Source organism: Ornithorhynchus anatinus, chromosome 19 (genome assembly GCF_004115215.2).
Source record: "Ornithorhynchus anatinus isolate Pmale09 chromosome 19, mOrnAna1.pri.v4, whole genome shotgun sequence".
Lineage (NCBI taxonomy): Eukaryota > Metazoa > Chordata > Mammalia > Monotremata > Ornithorhynchidae > Ornithorhynchus > Ornithorhynchus anatinus.
Genome location: NC_041746.1, coordinates 5,984,331 through 6,004,331, shown reverse-complemented (window position 1 = coordinate 6,004,331; position 20,001 = coordinate 5,984,331). Strand labels below are relative to the sequence as shown.

General features: G+C 40.9%; 1 protein-coding gene across 10 annotated transcripts in view; it reads left to right on the top strand.

Moving 5' to 3' along the window:
• DNAH14 (dynein axonemal heavy chain 14) overlaps window positions 1-20,001 on the top strand; it is a 125,144-nt gene that overhangs the window by 83,536 nt on the left and 21,607 nt on the right. For 9 of the 10 annotated variants that reach the window (XM_029047438.2, XM_029047441.2, XM_029047439.2 and 6 more), the window contains 18 exons: window positions 520-687; window positions 1,734-1,904; window positions 4,124-4,291; window positions 5,406-5,498; window positions 7,066-7,263; window positions 8,166-8,327; window positions 8,882-9,073; window positions 10,920-11,101; window positions 12,024-12,132; window positions 13,153-13,278; window positions 13,417-13,511; window positions 14,623-14,782; window positions 15,920-16,051; window positions 16,684-16,779; window positions 17,120-17,260; window positions 18,005-18,220; window positions 18,982-19,212; window positions 19,812-19,933. In XM_029047438.2, the coding sequence (XP_028903271.1) occupies window positions 520-687; window positions 1,734-1,904; window positions 4,124-4,291; window positions 5,406-5,498; window positions 7,066-7,263; window positions 8,166-8,327; window positions 8,882-9,073; window positions 10,920-11,101; window positions 12,024-12,132; window positions 13,153-13,278; window positions 13,417-13,511; window positions 14,623-14,782; window positions 15,920-16,051; window positions 16,684-16,779; window positions 17,120-17,260; window positions 18,005-18,220; window positions 18,982-19,212; window positions 19,812-19,933 (2,762 nt within the window). The remainder of the gene's footprint in view (window positions 1-519; window positions 688-1,733; window positions 1,905-4,123; window positions 4,292-5,405; window positions 5,499-7,065; window positions 7,264-8,165; window positions 8,328-8,881; window positions 9,074-10,919; window positions 11,102-12,023; window positions 12,133-13,152; window positions 13,279-13,416; window positions 13,512-14,622; window positions 14,783-15,919; window positions 16,052-16,683; window positions 16,780-17,119; window positions 17,261-18,004; window positions 18,221-18,981; window positions 19,213-19,811; window positions 19,934-20,001) is intronic. The other variant, XM_029047444.2, reaches the window with a different exon arrangement.

The following is a 20,001-nucleotide window of genomic DNA, read 5'->3' as shown; positions in this document are numbered from 1 at the left end:
GCTTATGTTAGTTCTCTGGAATGTCCTAACAAGTCCCCACAGCCCTGCATGGGACTCTAAATATATACTTTTAAAAATGTGACTGCCATCTTTTGGCCCAGTACTTTACTGATTAAATGTTACATTAAAGTAATCTCAATCTTTTTCATTATTGATACACTGCATTAACCTTCTTCGAAGCAACAGTCAGTTGTAGTCGAGAAGCAGCGTGGCTCAGTGGAAAGAGCACGGGCTTTCGAGTCAGAAGTCATGAGTTCGAATCCAGACTCGGCCACTTGTCAGCTGTGTGACTTTGGGCAAGTCACTTAACTTCTCGGTGCCTCAGTTACCTCATCTGTAAAATGGGGATTAAGACTGTGAGCCCCACGTGGGACAACCTGATTCCCCTGTGTCTATCCCAGCGCTTAGAACAGTGCTCGGCACATAGTAAGCGCTTAACAAATACCAACATTATTATTGTTATCGTAGAATAATGAAATTTGTCTTGCAACATAGAGTCTGACTTATTTTCTCCTGTAGGTTCATATGGGAATATATTTACAGAAAAATAACTTCTTATCTGATGTCCAGAGGTGCAGGGATTATCTGGCATCTTCTGCGCTGGCTTTGTACTATAACATGTGTCAGAGTATGTTACCAACTCCAGCTAAGTGCCATTATATGTTTAATCCTCGAGATTTGTTTAAGGTTTGTACTCAACTCTGTTTCACATTTTGGTAGTGAAAGAGCAGTTGATGAAAAAAAATTCAGTACTCTAATTGAATGTTTTAATCTTTTGTTTGGTGTATTTCCTTGTAGAATCTTTTTTTTTTATCATCTTTTTAGTGAATCCCATTCTTTGAAAAGGGCACAAATGCATGACCCTCCCCCCCCGGTCCCCTGAGAGGGTAATATGCCTTTGCTGTGCCCTCTCCTAAGTCTTTGAAGGCTTCTGGTCCTCACCCTCTCTAAGTTTGAGAAACACTCGTATTCCCATGAGCTCCTAGGAAATACGGCTCCCTGACCTAGAGCCCCTGAGCACCCTGGGGACCCATGCCCAGATGGGGGGCCAGGCAGCCAGTCTACTCTGAAGGCAGACTCTTGTGGGCTCAAGAGAGGCTATTTATTTTCCTCTTTCAGAAACGCCACCCTGCACCCTATCCAAAATAAGGAAATAGCTGAATGAGGCCGTATCCCTCAATGGCCCTGGGGGCACCTGATAGACTTGGGGTACTTGTGACATCTTAAAATTGACAGTGAGTTGGGGACTCCAGGGCCTACATACCCAGATTAAGTTTTTTAGGATAATCCATTGCAAGGGTGGATAAATATGTGGTCTGGAAAGGGAGCCAAGGCTTACAATATTAGCAGCCTTCAGCCCAGCTCTGGATTGTAAAAAATTCTAAAACCAGGTTGTAGTACAATTTCTTGGAGTTAGGACCCACTCCAGGACCACAGTTCTGCCCCAGAATGGCCATAGAGGGAGCCGTGACTCCTGGAGATGCCTTGCCAACATCCTAAAGATCTTCCACAGTCCCTTTCTCTCTCAAGACCATTTGCATATTTATTCCTTATCCCCTTCCCATCCCAGTCTACAAGTAGGAAATGACTGTTCTCTCTAAATGCCTTTTTTGCAAAACTAAACCTGTCAGAATTTTGTTTTCATCTAGTTATAGCTAATTATTGTATATTTTGACATGTCTTTAGAGGAAGTGATGTTAATGTGGGAAGATCTCATTTTAAAATTCCTATAGCTTCTTCAAGGATTGCTGCAAGCCCACAAGACTGTTATTATCTCTAAAGAAACAACTGCTCTTCTCCTGGTACATGAAGCCACCCGAGTGTTTCATGATCGTTTAATCGAATCTACAGAAAGAAAACTTTTTCATCAGTATCTTTCTAAGGTGTTATACAACTATTTTAAGGTAAAATTTTTCCATTTTAACTATTTTAGCATATTTGCAGAAATGTTGATTTAGCAAAGTTAATCATATCTGACAAATGCAATTTGATTATTTAAAAAATGAAATGTTATTTTCATTAAATAAGACTTAAACATACAACCTATTACCAATAGCTTTCCGAAGTAAATACAGATAACCTAAGATCTTAATTCAGGAACTTTTGAAATATTCTGTGCTGTATTCATATCATGGCAAAATTAATTCTCATGATAAGAATGAGGAAACATGGTAAGCTATATTTATGGCTTCTTCCCAAAAGCTTACAGAACTTTCTTGCACTTCTCAGGGATTAAATGCACTACATTTTTTTTAAAATGGGACTTGTAAAACTCTTACAATGTGCCAGGCACTGTATTTTGATTCTCTATAGCAGATTAATATAGCACTTTGCCGTGGATACAGGTTTCAAACTACATAAAGATATCTTTGGTAGACATAGTTGTAGCGGCTAGTATTGTTGAATGTCACAAAAATACGATAAACTAGGAGTCGGGTGTTTTGTGTGTCCTTTAGCAAGGCAGAGAGAATGGTAACCTTTCTGTGCCCCTGCCCTGCTTCAGGAACTGAATCAGTCACTCCAGCTTCATTCCCTGAATTCCAGGAAGCCCATTCTCATTTTGCCCCACCCTGAGCTATGGGTGGGAAAGGCTCACCCCCGAAACCCCAGACATGAGGTCAGATGGCCTCTCCGGAGCCTTCCCGGTCACACTAGGAAGTGCAGTTTGTTGCAGATTCCAGACACTCACACAGAGTAAGAGGAACTTAATAGTTAGCCTAAGCCCTAAGTCTGAGTCTTTTTAGGCATTTTGGCAACTTTTAGTATGTATAAAGATAGGGCGAGAGGAAGAATAAATCACTAACACTCAGCTTCCTTTCCTAAAATAAAGGATCTTGAAATGATAAAAATTCCGTTTTAAGATTTTGATTTGAATCTATATTGCTTTGGGACTGTTCATTTATTCCAAGTGAACAAGAGGCAACAATAATATAAGGCACTTTTTGCTTCGTATTAAGTTCACAAATGCTGTTTAGTAGAAAATATTTTGCTTCTAAAATTATGCTGACCAAAAAATAATAAAATAGTTTTAGGATGGTTTGTATATGTATTTAAAAGTAAACAGAATCATTTTAATATAAGACTACTTATAGTAAATCTGATCCTCCTAGCCACATCTCCCAAATATGGAGCGATTCACCTTCAAGAACTGTAGAGAAGAGTGTAAGCTCTCTACTCCTCCCTCTCCATCCTAATCGCTGGACATTTTTTCCGAGAGGAGAAGATCGCCGGCGGGATCTCCCACTCGGTCCCTGGTCACTTGTCCCAGCTATTCCCCTAAACTGTACTGCAAAGTCTTGGTGGGACTCGCCCCTCTGCACACGCGTGCCTGCATGACATCCTCGGGTATAGCCTGTTGGGGGAAGCAGGGATAGTCTAGTTCCATTTCCCCACTCACCAACCCCATGAAAGCCCACACAGATTTCCCTACTTGTGCATAAGAGATTCAGGTTGTAAGTAATTGTCATTAGCTTTAAAAATAGTAATGCACATTTTCAGATAATACAGCTATACTGTGTTAGTGCTTTTTTTCCTACACACATAAAAAGGCCCAGATCTGTTAATGTGTTAGTTTGAGTGTGACTGGGAAATGTGGGGTTGGAAGGGAGAAGAATGGAAAAAAAACATTCTCAAATAATGTCTGTCCCAAGGCTGGAGAGTTCTAGATAGCTGTTCCAAACCTATTTGCTTGCTCTCCTGAAGCATTCATTCATTCAATAGTATTTATTGAGCGCTTACTATGTGCAGAGCACTGTACTAAGCGCTTGGAATGTACAAATCGGTAACAGATAGAGACAGTCCCTGCCCTTTGACAGGCTTACAGTCTAATCGATGGGCTTACAGTCTAATCGAAGCATCATCATCAACAGAGGTATTTTTTGAGTGCTTACCCTGTATAGAGTCCTGTATTAAGCGTTTGGGAGAATAAGATACAACAGAGTTGGCTGCCATGTTTGCTGCCCACAGCGACCTTATAGCCTAGAAGGGGAGACAGATATTAGTATAAGTAATCCAAGCAAGAAAGTTCTTCAAAAATGAATTTATTACTCATTTATATATCATTTCTTCTGTTTGTGGAATTGCCTGACTTTGTTGAAAAAGATAATGAAATATCTCTCAATAGATCACATGGACTCAGGAAGAACTGATGAATGAACCAACCGTATTTGCAGATTTTTTGGATGTAAATAAGCCCAATAAAAGGAGAATCTACCGGAACATCAATGACTTCAAAAAGCTTGCTGATTTACTCGATGAATTCCAAATAAATTTGGGTTCTGCAAGCGTTGAGGTGATGGGTCACATTATATAATTTGTTGTTTGTAGCTAATGAATTTAAGGTGTGCTCTCTAGTATGCTAAATGAGAGATGGCAGATTTCTGAGATTTCATAGCAGGATTTATAAATGTGAAATGTTATGGTTAGTCTCATTAGATGATAAACACATATGGTTTTAGAGATGAGATGGCCCTGGAAAGAATTTTTCAGCAGCGTTGGTTGTAGAGATTGAGTTTTGAGAGGACTAATTTTGAATGATTAGCTTTTGTGTAAAACAAGTACAACAGTTCAGATATCTTTAAGTCTACAAATTACTTTATCAGCGACATCCTTATCACAAGCCTGGTCTGCACAATCCATGTTCTCTCAATGGGAATGTACCTTTCCACAATGAGGTTTTCATCTCTGGAAGGTGCATTAAGCCTCCTGCCTCCACCATTGAGCAGCTGTGTGACGTTGGGCAAGTCGCTTGACTTCTTTGGGCCTCAGTTACCTCATGTGTAAAATGGGGATTAAGACTGTGAGTCCCACGTGGGATAAACTGATTACCTTGTATCAACCCCAGCGCTTAGAACAGTGCTTCACACATAGTAAGTGCTTAACAAATACCATCATTATCATTATTAATATTATTATTGTTATTATTTGCTCTTACATTTCTCATTGCCACTGAGATCCTAAGCCCGAGTCTGACCAAGGACCAGAGACTCCCAGCCCTATGCCCTTATTAATCATCCCAAAAAGAGAAATAGTCAGGCATCTTGATGATGCTATGAAATAGCTGCAGGGACAGCAGAATTGGCATTTGCCGTGTTCTGATGGGTTACTAGGCTGCATCATGAAATGAGAAAGTACTGTGTGTCCATATGTAAGGTTGTGATCCATCCTTCCCTTCACCCCTGACTGGTTTAAACCGCCCTCCTACCCCCAACCAAAACGTATAGCATGGAATTCCTGTAAGTTTTGACCTTATTCTTTCCTTTGGGCATCGGAAGCATTAAGGCTAAATTTAATAGTGGTTCCTATTTTTTGCATTGCTTTCTTCTATCCTTTGAATTGCAAAATTTAATTTTATTTCCTTCTTTCGGTCACAGAAATCCATTTACATGCCCTGGTTTTTTTCCTAGGTTTCACATTCGATAGTATTCTTTAAGGAAGCCATAGAACATATTACAAGAGCTGCTAGAGTCCTTCGACAAGCAGGGAGTCACATGTTGCTGGTAAGAAAATAATTACATTTAAATTTTTAAAGGGCAAATTGGTATTAAAAAAAAGAATTAAAAGAATTCAGTGAGTTGCTGCTTTTGTCTTAATTTAAAAATATCCATTTAGGAAAGAACAAGCATAGCCAATGATTAGGATATACGCTCAACTTTGGTATTGTACTCTTCCAGGCAGTGCTCTGTGCACAGTAGAAGCTCAATAAATACCATTGTCTTAATTTCAAAGTCTCCAGGCAGGAAAGCACAGTCATAGTCAATGAATTTTCACATGAAATTGCTTAGGATAGGCTCTGAACTTTGCTATTGAACTCTCCCAAGCACTTAGTACAGTGTTCAGCACACAAAAAATGCTCAGTAAATACCTTGGTGTTCCCCCATTTGTCATGCAGGTCCCATAACTTCGCTTGTATTCCACTCCAAGACAGGCATCCCTTTTGTAGATTGAAACAACGTCAAGGACTTCTACACATCCTGGAAGAGTGAATAAAAACCCTCACTGGCACAGCACCTCTGAAACAATATAGGTTAATGGAATCATCCTCGTTACAGATGGAGGGTGTCTAAAAAATGGCATCATCAGTTCAATAGGCATCTTTACACACCTCTGAAGGGGATTCTCTGTGAGGAGTAGTTCATTTACCTATGCGTGAAGCTGATGGCTTTCACTCTGACATTTAACAAAGTCACCAAAACAGAGATGTGAAGAATGGGCAAGGCTCCCAGATCTAAGGGTCTTTCTGCCAAGATCTGCATTCAGGAAGGGGATGCTCTGATCAAGCGCCTGCATAGATGGGGTCTCAACATATGGAATCCTGAAAAATTGTCACACGGTTTCAAAGACGCCATCGTCATCACCATCCTCAAAAAGGAATATGAGAGAACTCACTGCAGTAACTGTTGGATTTCATTGCTCTTCCATCTGGCCAAACCTCCCGTCATGCAATTTTCAGGCAACTTTTGACCACTTGAATTCATTTCTGGGCAGTAGGAAATTGTAACTCTCTACACAGAAAACATAACTACAATTCAGCCCATGGCTTTTTAGAAAGCTAACAGACTAATTTTGCTTATTCTTTATTTTTATTTTTTTGGCTGCCCAGAGTTGAAAGATTGCAGGGATGCCTGGGCTTATCTGAGACTCTTGGGACACCTCAGAAATCCAAGAACCTAGACCTGATCTTAGAGTTTGTTTGCCAGTCATGTGTTTGTAACCAGCTACATTCTCCCAGGGAATAGGAAAGTGTACAAGCACTGACAGAACTGTTCAGAACTATTAGAAGAATACGGGAGCTACGTATTTTAGAAATATGATATACAGGAATATGTGGGTGATTTCATTCCTAACCTTACATGCTTTTTTGCATTAATATTTATCTTATGAAAGCCATTCACATTTTTCTAGGCTTTCTGGGGAAATTATGAGTTTTAGCAGGTGAAATTTGTATTCCAAAAGAACCTAGAGGTATGTACGTAGAAGACACAAGTAAATCTGTTCTATCTTTGATATATTGGAAGATTTCTAAATACATCAATCGGTATGAATGATTCTCTTCTATTCCTAAAGGTTGGATTAGATGGATTTGGGAAAGTAACCTGTGCAACGATAGCCTGTTATCTGTTAGACTGCAATATCTACCGATTGTCGGTGACTCGCAATTACGGCCACATGGATTTCAGAGAAGACATAAAAAACGTCTTCTGGAAAGCAGGACTAGAAGGAAAAAGAACTGCTCTGCTTATTGTGGATTCAGACATTATTCAGGTAAACACCTTCTTGCCTGGGACAGTTGTTAATGAGTACTACAGAATTTCCTTACTGACCATAGTTGGAGTAGCTATCAGAGTATACCATTTTGAGTGACTGCAGCAGCTTCTGAGGGGGCCCCACCATAACCCCTAACATGTCATGTGAAGCTACTCACTCTTTCACTCAACATCCATAGTGCTATGGATGCAGACTCCATGCCTCATCTTCTCTTTTGTCGTATTGCCCCTTCTGTTCTTGACAAAAAACTAGGATTTCAATCCATCAGTTGTAAGTATTGAGCACCGACTGTGGGTCGAGTACTGCATTAAGATCTTGGGAGAGTACATTCAAGTTAATAGGCATGATTCCATGCCCTCAAGCAGCTTACAGTCATCACGGGAAGTAATCCACAACTGGGTGAAACTCAGCTCCAGTATAAGGAAAAGGTCCCAGAATGGGTGGTTCAGGGTAGCAGAATGGTGCCTGCCCCCAGCATCTGCTATTTTCTGGCTCTTTGGTCACCAACAGCAAGAGCCACACCTCTCCCATTGTATTCCACTCTCAGGCCCTTGCGGCTCTTGTTTCCTCCACCTCTCCCCATCACCCTGAAAAGCCAGCTGGCCGCTGGAGCAACAGAGGAAGCGTCTCATGTTATGGTCAGTTTTTTTTACTTTTTATATTGACTGCACAATTTTTCTTTTTTGGAGGGGACACCTGAAGAAGCTAACCCTAATTAATGCAAAAATCATAGGAACCCAAAATAAAGTGAAAACTTTTCCCTTATCAGAAGTCCTTTGGTTTGAAGTAGGCTCAGATTAATCTAGCAATTTGCCTGATTGTCATTTATAAATTAGATATTTAGAAGTATTTGAAATGGAAAAACAAAATGTAATTACTAATATCTTCTTTTATGTAAGGAATCCTTTTTAGAAGACTTGAACTGCATTCTGAACACAGGAAATATACCCGATCTGTTTGAAAATGAGGAGTTGGGTAATATTGCAGAAAATATTAGCTCTGTTGTTAAACAGGAAAACAACACCAGTAGCAGACAAGCTATTCTTTCATTCTTTTTAAAGGTATTGTTATTATGCCCATATTTAATCAATTGGGGAATTCTAGTTAAGAATGTAAGTTTTGAGGCTAGAGTCATGATTCTGTGTAAAATTTTCACCTGGTGGAGTTTTCCATCCGTTCGTTTTGCTTAAACAGATCAATTACTTGGAAATATTTTGAGGGATTCAGCTGACCATTCCCAGCTTCGCCTTTTTGCTCATTTGTACACATGGACTACGCTTCCTCAGGCTAGACCAGCTGTGATTCTAATCTTCATTGGTGTACTTTTTGCCTTAATAGTTTAAGCATTATTTATTTTGAATCTTGAGACACCTGCTGTAGTGTTCTGTACCTTATGCAGCCATGGTGACTTCCCACTTTGCAGAAACATTTTCTAAGAACCACTTAGTGGTCATTCAACATTCCAACCCTGAGTTGGATTCCTGCATCTTTGTTTCCTTGTCAGTGCTGTCATTGCAAAAGGATGGCATTGTTTTTAGTTAGAAACATATTCAAGTGATTGACTGTACTTGGAAAAATAGGCATCTAACCTATCTCTAATCAAATCCTTATTCAGGAAGTTTATAGAAATCTTCACATTATTCTGACCGTAAGCCCAGCTGGATCTAACTTCCGCAAAAATTGCCGGAGATATCCTGCTTTGGTTAGCTGCTGCACCATCGACTGGTACGAGAAGTGGCCTGAAGAAGCTCTCTTGAATGTGGCAAATTGTCATTTAAGACAAAAGAGCTTTTTGGATGGGAGACAGGTAGTTAATCATTTATCTTTTTTAAAAAAAATTCTTTTTGCTAATTGCAAGCATCTAACAGCCAGAGATCATCAAAGCCTCCCCAGGAGAGGAATATTTACAGCACTCATCAATCAGTTGTCCTTTTTGAGTGTTTGTATGTCTGCAGAATACTGTGCTGAGCGCTTGGGAGAGTACAGTATAACAGGGTTGATAGATATGTTCCCTGCCCAAAACAAGCACTGTAGAGAAGCAGCGTGCTCTGAAGGATGGGTCTGAGCGTCAGAGGAGCTGAGTTGTAATCCTAGCTCTGCCACTTGCCTGCTGTGTGACCTTGGGCAAGTCACTTAACTTATCTGCACCTCAGTTGCCACAACTGTAAAAATGAGGATACAGTATCTGTTCTCTCTTATATAAGACTGCGAGTCCTCAAGTGATCTTGTATCTAACCCAACACTTACTACGGTGCCTGTAGCAGGGGAGGCATCTAACAAATAGCAGAAATGATGACACAATTGTTATTAACCCTTTCCCTGCCCTTCCAGCCTAAGTTCTATGTCAGTACTGCCTTGATCTTCCCCAGATCTGCTTTCCCAAGCCAGTGTCATGTGCCTTCACCGGGTCGCTCTCCATTACCCTCTCATCCGCAGAGTATTTCAGGTATAGGGGATCTGAGTCATGAGAGTGGGAGGAAGAAGAAATAGGAGGTAATTTTAAAAAACTAGACCTCACACTTGGAATTATATTCTTGTTGTTTTTAATTTTGAAAATTGCCTGAAAATGAGCAGTCTAGGTTGTAGTCAAATGGAAACCTTATTCGAATTTCATGCAGATGTTACCTACTATTGCTAAAATAGCATTTTCTGCTCCATCTCCCTTTGGGGCATACAGAAATATCCTTGATTGAGAATCAGTAACGTGAGTGTCAAAGAAAAAAGAGTAGAGGGAGAAGGTGGAATGGGCATGAAACGTTAAGAGAGGAAGGAGGGTCAGAGAATTGGAAATTGGAGATAAACTAGCTATGGGAAAGTGGAGATGGGAGAAAAAGGAGATGATGTGAAGGGTGATGAATGCAGTGGTAGTGGGAATGAGGAGATGGCAGAATGAGTAAGGAGAATGGGGAGAGTGGGATTGCTTGTACGAGTAAGCCTGTTGCAGTGTGTATATTGGGGTAACCTCTTTGTTTTTTAGAAGTTAACCCTCCGTGCCCCTGCCCAGATAAATTGTAAATCTAACCTCAAATGTTTGTAGGCCTTTATTAACTAAATGAATTAGATACAGACAGAGAACATAAAGAGATGTCTCCTTGGCAGGCATTTGAGGGATATGCTGTATTGCTCCACTCCACAGCTGGCCAGCCCATGTGGTACAAGTGATGTCACCCGTTTGGGGGGATGACCATTGTCATCATGACCATTCTCATCATCACTCAACACTTTCATGAACTCGTAGAGAGTAAAGGAATTGGATAGCAAAAATTAAAGCTAAAGCACAGGAAGTCAGAAACGGAGTGGGGATTGCCCTCCTAGAAGCCCCCTTTTCTGCCAGGCCCCCAAGGCAGGAAAAAGTGGCCACTCCCTTCTTAAGTAGCAGATATTAGGCATCCAGACTCTCTGGATATGCAGCATACTGAAGTGCTGCCATACAGAAGTCCACCCAAATTTAGGCACTGAGTGAAATGGTAAAGAGCTGTTCACCTTTCTTCATATTACAGCTTTCTCTTGCCACTTGTCTTACTTTTGCCACTGAGTTCCTCAGTGACGAATTTAACAATAGTACTATTGTTTCCATGGATTTTTTTCCCGTAACTCTTGTGGCAAATGCTCTGTTTTTCTTACACTATCTCTTTTCACTGTTCTCTCTATAGAATTTAATAGAAGTGCTTGCCAAAACGTGTGTTGAAATTCACAATAGTATAACTGAAATGGCACAACATTATTGGGAGGAAACTAAAAGGCACTACTATATCACACCCAGTAGCTTTTTAAAATTCATAGCTACCTTTGCCCACATTTTTAAAATAAGAGAAAAGAAAACCCAGATCAAGAGGTAAGAATTTAAAATCAAATTAGAAATAAGTGCACCCCTGTATTAATGCTCTTACTTGTAAAGATGAACTGGAAATCATTATTAGTGAGCAAAATCCTAACAGTGCTGGGTCAGCAAGGCCAACTTTTACTTCAGCCAAAGTCAAATAGTTGTGGTGTTCCCCCTGGTGATCAGGCTTCCTACTCCATTCCCCTCCTCTACCCTGGTGACTGTTAAAATTGTTTCCCCATTTTCCCATCTCCCTATCTCCCCAAACCTCCTCTCTTTCCTCCTTTCTTCCCCTACCTTTCAACTCCCCAGTTCCCCTTTTCCAAATTTTTATTAAAACTTGTTTCAGTGCATAGGCTCCAGCCTATGGAAGTGCTACAGCCACAGGGACCAGGCCACGTTATTGAGTGCTTCTTTGTCTGCAGAGCACTGTGCTGAGCACAGGAGCCAGGCCACACTGGGGTGGGAGAGAACAGCAGCTGCCCTTCCCGGGTTTCCTCCCCTGCTCAAGTTCTGCCTGGTCCCCTGGCTGTGGTAGCCTCAGGGACTGCAGTGGCCGGAGGGGCCAGTTGAGACTGAATGTTTTTTAAAAAAACAACAAAAAAAAAATGGTGCCGGCCAGCCACAGTCACAACCCCCTGAACCCCAGGGTTCTAAAAGTTCAGATGGCTTTAGGCTGCTGCTTGTCCTCACCCAGCTGTTGTGGAGAGAGGAGGATGGGGCATGATGTTGATGGGGGATGGGGCTGCAACAAGACTTGCAGTGGAGAGAGCAGGCTCGTGGAATCCCTACCGTACAACTTCCTCAATCGGACGTATTTGTCGAGCGCTCAGTGTGTGCAGAGTGCTGTATTAAGCTCTTGGGAGCATATAATGTAACAGAGTTGGTTACATTCCCTGCCCACAAGAAGCTTACATGCATTTTTATTATTTAGAGATCGTTTTTTTATTGGTCTATCCAAACTTCTGGAAACCACATCATTGGTTGCAGAAATGCAGGAAGAGATGCTGGTGCTTGGTCCTCAAATAGAACAGAAAACAAAGGTATGTTTTGCTCAAAATGGGTTTCGGTGATAGATGTGCAAAATCTTCAGAGATCGGAAAATTCCAGCAAAACTTTATTTGCGTGTTGTGCCCTTGTCCGTCATTTATTTCAAATACCACCATCATTTTTTGTGAATTTTGGACTCTAATTTGCCCGTGATGCCACAGAAAGAGTAGCAGAAATGTAGTCTTGAGAAGAGAACCTTCCCTGGAGAGGCAGCATAGCCTAGTGGATAGAGCATGGGCCTGGGAATCAGAAACACCTGGATTCTAATCCTGGATCCGCCACTTGTCTGCTTTGTGACCTTGGGCAAGTCACTTAACTTCTCTGTGCCTCAGTTACCTCATCTGTAAAATGGGGATTGAGACTGTGAGCCCAGTATGGGTGGGACAAGGGATTGTGTCCAACCTGTTTAATTTGTATTTTACCTCAGTATGTAATCTAGTGCCTGGCACATAGGAAGCACTTAACCAATACCATAAAAAAACTCTCTCTCCACCATTCACAAATGGTACCTATCAGAATGCCTTTCGCTTACACTCTGTTACACCAGAGAATCACTACAGGGGGTGAGCACAACCATCCACAACACAACTCCCCTCACAACCCCTTTGTGTTGAGCTGTCAGAACCAGGGCAGTAATCACAGGCAATTTTCCCTTAGTGCTCTGCACACAGTAAGTGCTCAGTAAATATAATTGAATGAAAGTGCACACTTTTCCCATTGGCCCCATTCACAAGCAAAGAGTGCCTCACTATGTTGAGTCTCAGGCCCTTATGCCTCCAATGTAGTAAAATGGAGCACTCCCACCCTATCTCCCCTTGACCTTACAACAGCCTAGGGAACAATTTGGAGTCTTTAAAAAAAATTCTTATTTTCCTTTTAGGCCCCTCAACAGTAAAAATATAGCGTCTCATTTATGGGAATTTAGTGCCTTGTAGAAAAACTGGAACAGGTTTCTCTTAAAGCAGCTTCTACTTCTTTGAAGTAATGGACACTTATGGGTGTTCCCTGACTAGGACATGGAAATCCTGCTGCAAAAACTAGAGCGAGATTCCCATGTAGTGGAGCAGGTTCAGGCTCTCGTTAAACAAGATGAAGAAATCATGGCTCAGGAAACAAAAATTGTGGAAGACTACGCTCAGGTCAGAGTCTATTTAGTCAGATTAATGCATGATTATAAAGACACACAAAGTGAAGAATCAAAGGTTTACATCTGATTAAAAAAAAAAGAATTCCAACAAAAAGTGTTCTCATGTGTGTGTGTTATGGTCTCTCTGCAGCAAACAACCGAAGAACTAAACGCTGTACTACCAGCTCTTGAAAAAGCAGTCATTGCTCTAGATGCCCTGGATAAATCTGACATCTCTGAATTGAGGTATGCCCATTTAAATATCTGTGATTTGAAAAGAATAGCTTTATTTACTAAGCCACTTTAGTTCTCAAAAGGGTTCAAAATTCAGTGCAAATGGATATCTGAACTGATGTCTTACTCACTGGCCTATCTCAAAAAAGCTCATTTCTGTCATCTTGTCTTTGTTTCTAAAAGTGCCCCAGCTCTATGATTTGAAGAAACCATTAGATTGTAAATTCCTCAAGATCAGGGATGATGTGTTCTACTTCTGTTGAATGCTCCCAAGTGGCTAGCACAGTGCTCTGCACACCACAGCCACTTCAAAATACTGATGATTTTTGAAGTGATTATGACGAGAAGCAGCAAGGCTCATTGGAAGGAGCACGGGCTTTGGAGTCAGAGGTCATGAGTTCGAATCCCAGCTCTTCCAGGAGTCAGCTGTGTGACTGTGGGCAAGTCACTTAACTTCTCTATGCCTCAGTTACCTCATCTGTAAAATGGGGATTAAGAATGTGAGCCCCACGTGGGACAACCTGATTCCCCTGTGTCTACCCCAGCGCTTAGAACAGTGCTCTGCACATAGTAAGCCTTAACAAATACCAACATTATTATTATTATGATGATGATACACCTATTAAATTTTTTCTCTATTGCTTTGCTCTGTTAGAGGCCAGGCTAGAGAATAGTTTTGGGTTGAATTCAAGCAGCCAGCGGGCACCATTTCAACCTTCCTCCATTCGTGTTGGGGTGCTAGTATGGGCAACATAAAGATCTTGTTTGCTTACAGGGATTAAAAGCCCAAATAGTCAGTAGTCACAACTGTGTGTAGCAGTGCACATATACAAAAATTGTCTCCACAGCTACTCTGGTAGAGATTCAGAAAATACCACCTCACAGTTCTTGGGTGTTTTTAGGTGGTGGTTTAGGCAAGGACATTGGGAGACTTGCTTTGCAGCAGCACTTGCCTAAAAGCATACTGATGTTTTGAGAAACTCAGACACCAAGTCAGAAGAATAGTGTGGGGGGGGTTCTCACATTATGCCTTATTTTGTTAACCGAGGCAATCTGATGCTCAGAAATTTCACGTTCTCATCAAATTCAAAGGCCATCAGCCTTTTTTCATCATCTTTTGCAGAGTGTATGCGCATCCCCCGTATCTCGTACTGACTGTCATGAATGCAGTTTGTGTCGTGCTGCAGAAGAAGCCCAGTTGGTCCACTGCAAAACTACTTCTTGCGGATGCGGGATTCCTCAAAAAATTAGTTAACATTGATAAGGATAACATTCCAGAAAAGGTAAATAGTTGGCTCATTGTCCCCCACGCCCAAATCATTTTTGAAAGATTTCTCTCCTCTTGTTTTGGTAAGGCATCTGGTATAACCATGGGCTTTTTAACCATGGGCTTCCCCGATTAGACTGTAAGCCCGTCAAAGGGCAGGAACCGTCTCTATCTGTTGCCGACTTGTTCATTCCAAGCGCTTAGTACAGTGCTCTGCACATAGTAAGCGCTCAATAAATACTATTGAATGAATGAATTAAATGTCCAAAATGACCAACCGTTCCCAAAGGGGCACCTGGTCTGGGACAAGGAAAGAAGCAGAGCGGACCTGGATGCCCATGATAACTGAAGTGACCCTGAGGAAAAGGCCCCCCAGCCTGTCACCCCATTTAATTTGCCCATAGCTTGGGTTGGCCCTGATGGCAGAAGCCGGTTTCTCTCTGCCACCTGCCTAGCTATGCACTCCTCTATATGTAAGAGGGCCCCCACCAGCCTACCTGTAGGGAAGGTTATGGAAGTGGGATCCCAGGGAAGCTAATTTCCACTCTGTCCAAGTGGAGCCATAGGAAGGCTGCATCTGGGCATGAAGTAGCCTACTGAGCCTACATTGTCAGTAAAGGAGTGTTACTGTTGACTTATTCTATCAGCATGTAGTTCATTTCCCTTTATATCAGCATCTTATACTTTGGGGCACACAAATTTGAGCCTTGTTGTCTTCACCTAAGGAGCAGCCATATGAACTCTGTGGAAAGTAAATAAAACTCCTTCTACTTAAAGCACATAAAAGGGCATAATTTCTCCTTATCTAGCCTAAAGACAAAATCTCACAACTATCAAGTAACCAAGGTTGATTATGCTTGCCAATGGTCTCATCAGAATACAGTAGCCTGGGAATTTTGCAAAGTTCTTGAAAGATGGAGAAGATCATTTTCAGATTTGATTTGCTTCCTAGGAACAAAAAATGGCGACATTGAAATCTAAAAGAAATTTTAGTTGAATGGTGATTTCAAAGAGAGGCATCTGCTTATAATAGTGACTTTAAGTACAGTAAAACAACTGTGACAGTGTTAAAATCTATAGAATGGTAATAATATTTCTAGGGGTAACTTTTTATAAATTTACTGCCTTTATCTAAAAGTCATTTTTCCTGTAGGTATTTTTTCATCTAAAAAAATATCTAAGAATTCGTGATTTCACCCCAGCAAAGGTTGGGCAGGTTTCAGTCGCTGCTTGTTCTATGTGCCAATGGGTTATAGCGTTGAATAATTACCATGAAGTGCAAAAGGTATGTATTTTCATTCTAAAGTCTGTTTGCAATTATTTTTCTGTAATATGAATTCACTCTAGATGTAGCATACAATGCTTAATTCTTTTAGAATTAGGTTATCATACCCCTTCTTACAATAAGAATTATTTAACGTGGTCAACCTTTTCATTCTCATTTGTACACATATTAAGTGGAGTGTTAATTACCTTTAAAATTTAAAATGAGACCAAATTCTCTTCCAAGTGGTTGGAAGACAACAGCTGTGGATAGATATTCTCCAAGGCTCTCCTCAACTTTTCTGGGATGGGGGTGGGAAGGAAAATGATTTAGCTTGGAAGATAAATGAATTTCTTTATTGGTCATGTTGAGGTCAGTGGAGAACCAACTATTTTTTTTTTAAAGACCAATTATTTCATTTGGACAGAATCCCAGCAGAGTATTCTGTTTAAAAAGTGGTTTGTTTGAATTCGGGTAAATGCAACTGAAGTGATAAATGCTTCAGTCAAATATTTTCTCCTCAGAATTCCAAACTGCTGCACTCTGAGGCTAATAGCTATGTCTTGTAGCTATACCGCACTGTAAATGAGGGACGGTGTTTAATGTATCATTTCTTAAATTAAAATGATGTGACTCATTTTCTTTTAAATTAGCTCCTGGAACCCAAAAAACGCCAAGTAGCTGAAGCTCAAGAAGTACTTAAACTGGCTCAACATAAACTGGCAGAAAAACAAAGGGGCTTAGCCTTAGTAAGAAGCTTCTCCTATTTTTTACACATTTAAGCACACATTAATTCTTTCCTTTTTCTATGGTATTTGTTAAGCATTAACGTTGTGCCAGGCACTTTCTAAGCTCTGGGGTAGATACAGGGTAATCAGGTTGGACACAGTCCATGTCCCACTTGGGGCTCACAGTCTCAATCCCCATTTTACAGATGAATTAACATCCCACTTTTGCCTTGAATCAGTTTTCCCAGAATGGTTTTAAATGGTAAAAATATGAAATGAAGTTTTATAGTGATGTTAGTGCAGATGAATTTAATTAGGGAAAAAGAAAAAAATCCTCATCGAGCTATTAATTGAATTTCAGGTTGAAGAACATCTACAAACTTTACAAAAGTCGTACAATAACAGCGTCACCGAGAAAGAAGTTCTGGCAAATCGGAAGCAGTTGACGACTAGGCGGTTGCACAGTGCCTCTATTTTACTAACGGCTCTGGATGATGAGAAGGCAAATACATTGAATTTTTATTGATATCGTTTTGACTTCCGTAATCAGGGTTGGGGGTGTAGGATTGCATTGGCTCCATCCAGAGCCTGGAATTTCTGATGATGATAACGATGGTGGTACTTCCTCAGTGCTTACTATGTGTCAAGCACTGGGGTAGATAAAGCCTAATCAGGTGGGACCCAGTCCATGTTCCACATGAGATTCACACTCTTAATCCTCGTTTTACAGATAATCTCTCTGTGCCTCAGTTACCTTAAGTGACTTGCCCAGTGTCACACAAGCAGACAAGTGGTAGAGCTGGGATTAGAACCAAGGTCCGTTTGACTCCCAGGCCCGCGGGGCCTACCTCCCTTGGCTCCAGAGCAACAGTGGGAGCCCTGGTCTTGGGGTGAAGCTTTTTCAGTGGTGGTAATTCTCCAGGGTTGACAGCAGTGCTGCCCAGAGGATCAGATGATGCCCCATAGCCTCCTCTCCAGAGAGCAAGGCATTGACCCCATTCACTCACCCTCTCCTTTGTCTTCTGTACTCTGCCCTCGTAATTCTCATAGCATCCAAAATGTTAGTGATTGTTGTTTCAAGAAAAATACCTTTGAGCTGGTTGGAATTACTATTTCAGGATGTTTTCCTTTTTCCTTTTTATCTTACACCAAAGAAATCACAGAGAAAATGATGGCCATGTTTTGGCTATTTTGAAAAATTGTTTTCAATTTGCTTTCAATGTTTTTATTTTTGGGTATGTATTAGGTTCGATGGGAGGAAACAGTGAACAAAATGGACCAAAGGTTGGAAGGAATTATGGGTGATATCCTTGTTTCAGCTGCATGCATTGTCTACAGTGGAGTGCTAACAGCGGACTACCGCCACCAGATTGTGGATAAGTGGCAGAAACTCTGTAACAAAAATAACATCCCTATGTCTCCCAACTATTCGTTAACTGGAATTATGTCAACAACAAATGAGGTAAAATAATAATTACTATGGCTTTTATAATGTGCTTAACACTGAGATAAATACACATTAATCAGGTTGGACACAGTGCCTGTCCCACTGGGGGCTAAGTAGGAGGGAGAACAGGCACTGAATACTCATTTTACAGTTGAGAAATGTGAGGCACAGAGAAGTTAAGTGACTTGCCCAAATTTACACAGCAGTCAAGTGGTGGAGCCAGGATTAAAAGATCCAGGGACTCTGACTCTCACTGGGCTATGCTGCTCCCCAAACAAAAGTTATGCCACTTTCAAACTTGCATTTTACTGGAGTTTGTAACATTAAGTGCTCACAGTGTGCATACCAGAAATGCACAGTGGTATCTTCTGAGGGAAGTGGTTTATTAGGCTTCCAGTAGCCATCTTTTTTTGCAATCCAACTACATCCTTTAGAAGTTTTTAAAGCGGGTGGAGCAATGGAAATCACTCATTGCTCCTAGGACCCTTCAGCCATACTCCTTTCCAGAAGTTTGAAGGAACCATGCTCTATGAAACAGTAAATCCTAATTTCTTTGTTTTTTTTTCTAATCACTAAGAAAATGTCATCTTGATGAGTATGTAATTATGCCTGCCTTGGAAGTAAACTGACTGCCAACCACAGGGCTTAAAAATGATGCCTGAGTAGGTGGTAACCGGTTGAGTGAGTCATGTTAACTGAGACAAAGAAGTGAGAAATGTATTGACCGTAGTGCCAAATTGTTCAAAACGCTGAAAATGCAATCGTTTTCATTCTAGATTCGTAAATGGCAAAATGAAGGTTTGCCTCTTGATCAATATTCAATCGAAAATGCCATCTTAGTAAAGAATGGACAGCAGTGGCCTTTGCTGATTGATCCACACAGACAGGCTTACAATTGGATATGCCAAATGGAGAGCGGCAAACTACAACAACTTACTGCTAATGATTCTAATTATATTAAAAAAGTTGAAAATGCTATGAAAACCGGAGGATGTATTCTCTTACAGGTATTTGAACAGTAAAGCCTTATCCAAAACTGCTGATAAACTTCTTAGATGAACTAATCTTTAAAATGAGTGTGAATCCATAGGAATGAATGTCTTCTGTACCTCGGATTTTAGTGTGACATTCCCTCCAAAATGATCATGCAGTGGGGCATATGGTTTGTTCCCTGAGGCTAGGATCACATCTTTTTTCCTTCTGTATGTCCCTCCCAATGTCTGTATCTCCCTCTGGATTGTCTTAAAACAGTATTCTGCACACTGGAGCCACCCAACAAATATATCTGATGAAGATGCAGGCAGTTGAATTGGTGGGTAAGTGGGGAGGAAGTAAAGGGGAATGAAGTAAAAAATAAAGCACTCAGACAGACACCGAGCTGACCCTGAGCATGGGGGGTAGTGGTGAACTGTCCATCCAGTTTCCTACGGAGTGCCAGCATTGCTTCCTCATATCAACTGGCAGATGGTCATTTCACAAACTCAGTAGGATAGGGCCACATGTTCTAAAAGTCAGGACTTTTGAACTAGCAAATGTTTGTTGCAACTCTTTTGCCATTTTGATGGGAATTCTGCCACTTGTAGACATCATTTATTGGATTTTTCAGAATCTTCCTGAGACACTGGATCCAAATTTAAAGGCCGTCTTAAAAATGGATGTTTATCGGAGAAGAGGCCAAGCGTTCATCAGACTTAACGATGCTGAAATTGAATACAATCCCAATTTCAGGTATTTATCCTCAGTTCTGTTTAAATGTAGTAACTGTGTCTAAATGTGAAAATATAAATGTTATCAGT